Source organism: Apis dorsata, unplaced genomic scaffold (assembly GCF_000469605.1).
Source record: "Apis dorsata unplaced genomic scaffold, Apis dorsata 1.3 scaffold_50140, whole genome shotgun sequence".
NCBI lineage: Eukaryota > Metazoa > Arthropoda > Insecta > Hymenoptera > Apidae > Apis > Apis dorsata.
In genome coordinates, this window is record NW_006266096.1 from 1 (window position 1) to 314 (window position 314).

General features: G+C 40.1%; 1 protein-coding gene across 1 annotated transcript; it reads right to left on the reverse strand.

The window, feature by feature from the left end:
• Positions 1–8: 8 nt before the first annotated feature.
• Positions 9–310, reverse strand: LOC116186714 (integumentary mucin C.1-like; the record flags this gene model as incomplete). The annotated part of the gene is made up of 1 exon (XM_031514888.1): positions 9–310. A coding segment is annotated over one exon (302 nt), but the record flags the coding sequence as incomplete, so codon positions are not given.
• Between the last annotated feature and the right edge of the window lie 4 nt (positions 311–314).

Genomic DNA, 314 nt, shown 5'->3' on the forward strand with positions numbered 1-314 from the left:
TTGTTGGCGGAGTTGGACTTTCCGTTGTAGTTTCTGGCATAGGTGTTGTGGTAGTAATTGTTGTTGTAGTTGTTGTTTCTGGCGATGTTGTCGTAGTGAAAGTTGTTTCTTCAGTTGTAGTAGGAATTACAGTAGTTGTTGTAGTTGGCGAAGTTGTACTTTCCGTTGTAGTTTCTGGTGTAGTTGTTGTGGTAGTAATTGTTGTTGTTGTTGTTTCTGGCGATGTTGTCGTAGTTATAGTTGTTTCTTCGGTTGTAGTAGGAACTACAGTAGTTGTAGTAGTTGGCGGTGTTGTACTTTCCGTTGTAGTTTCT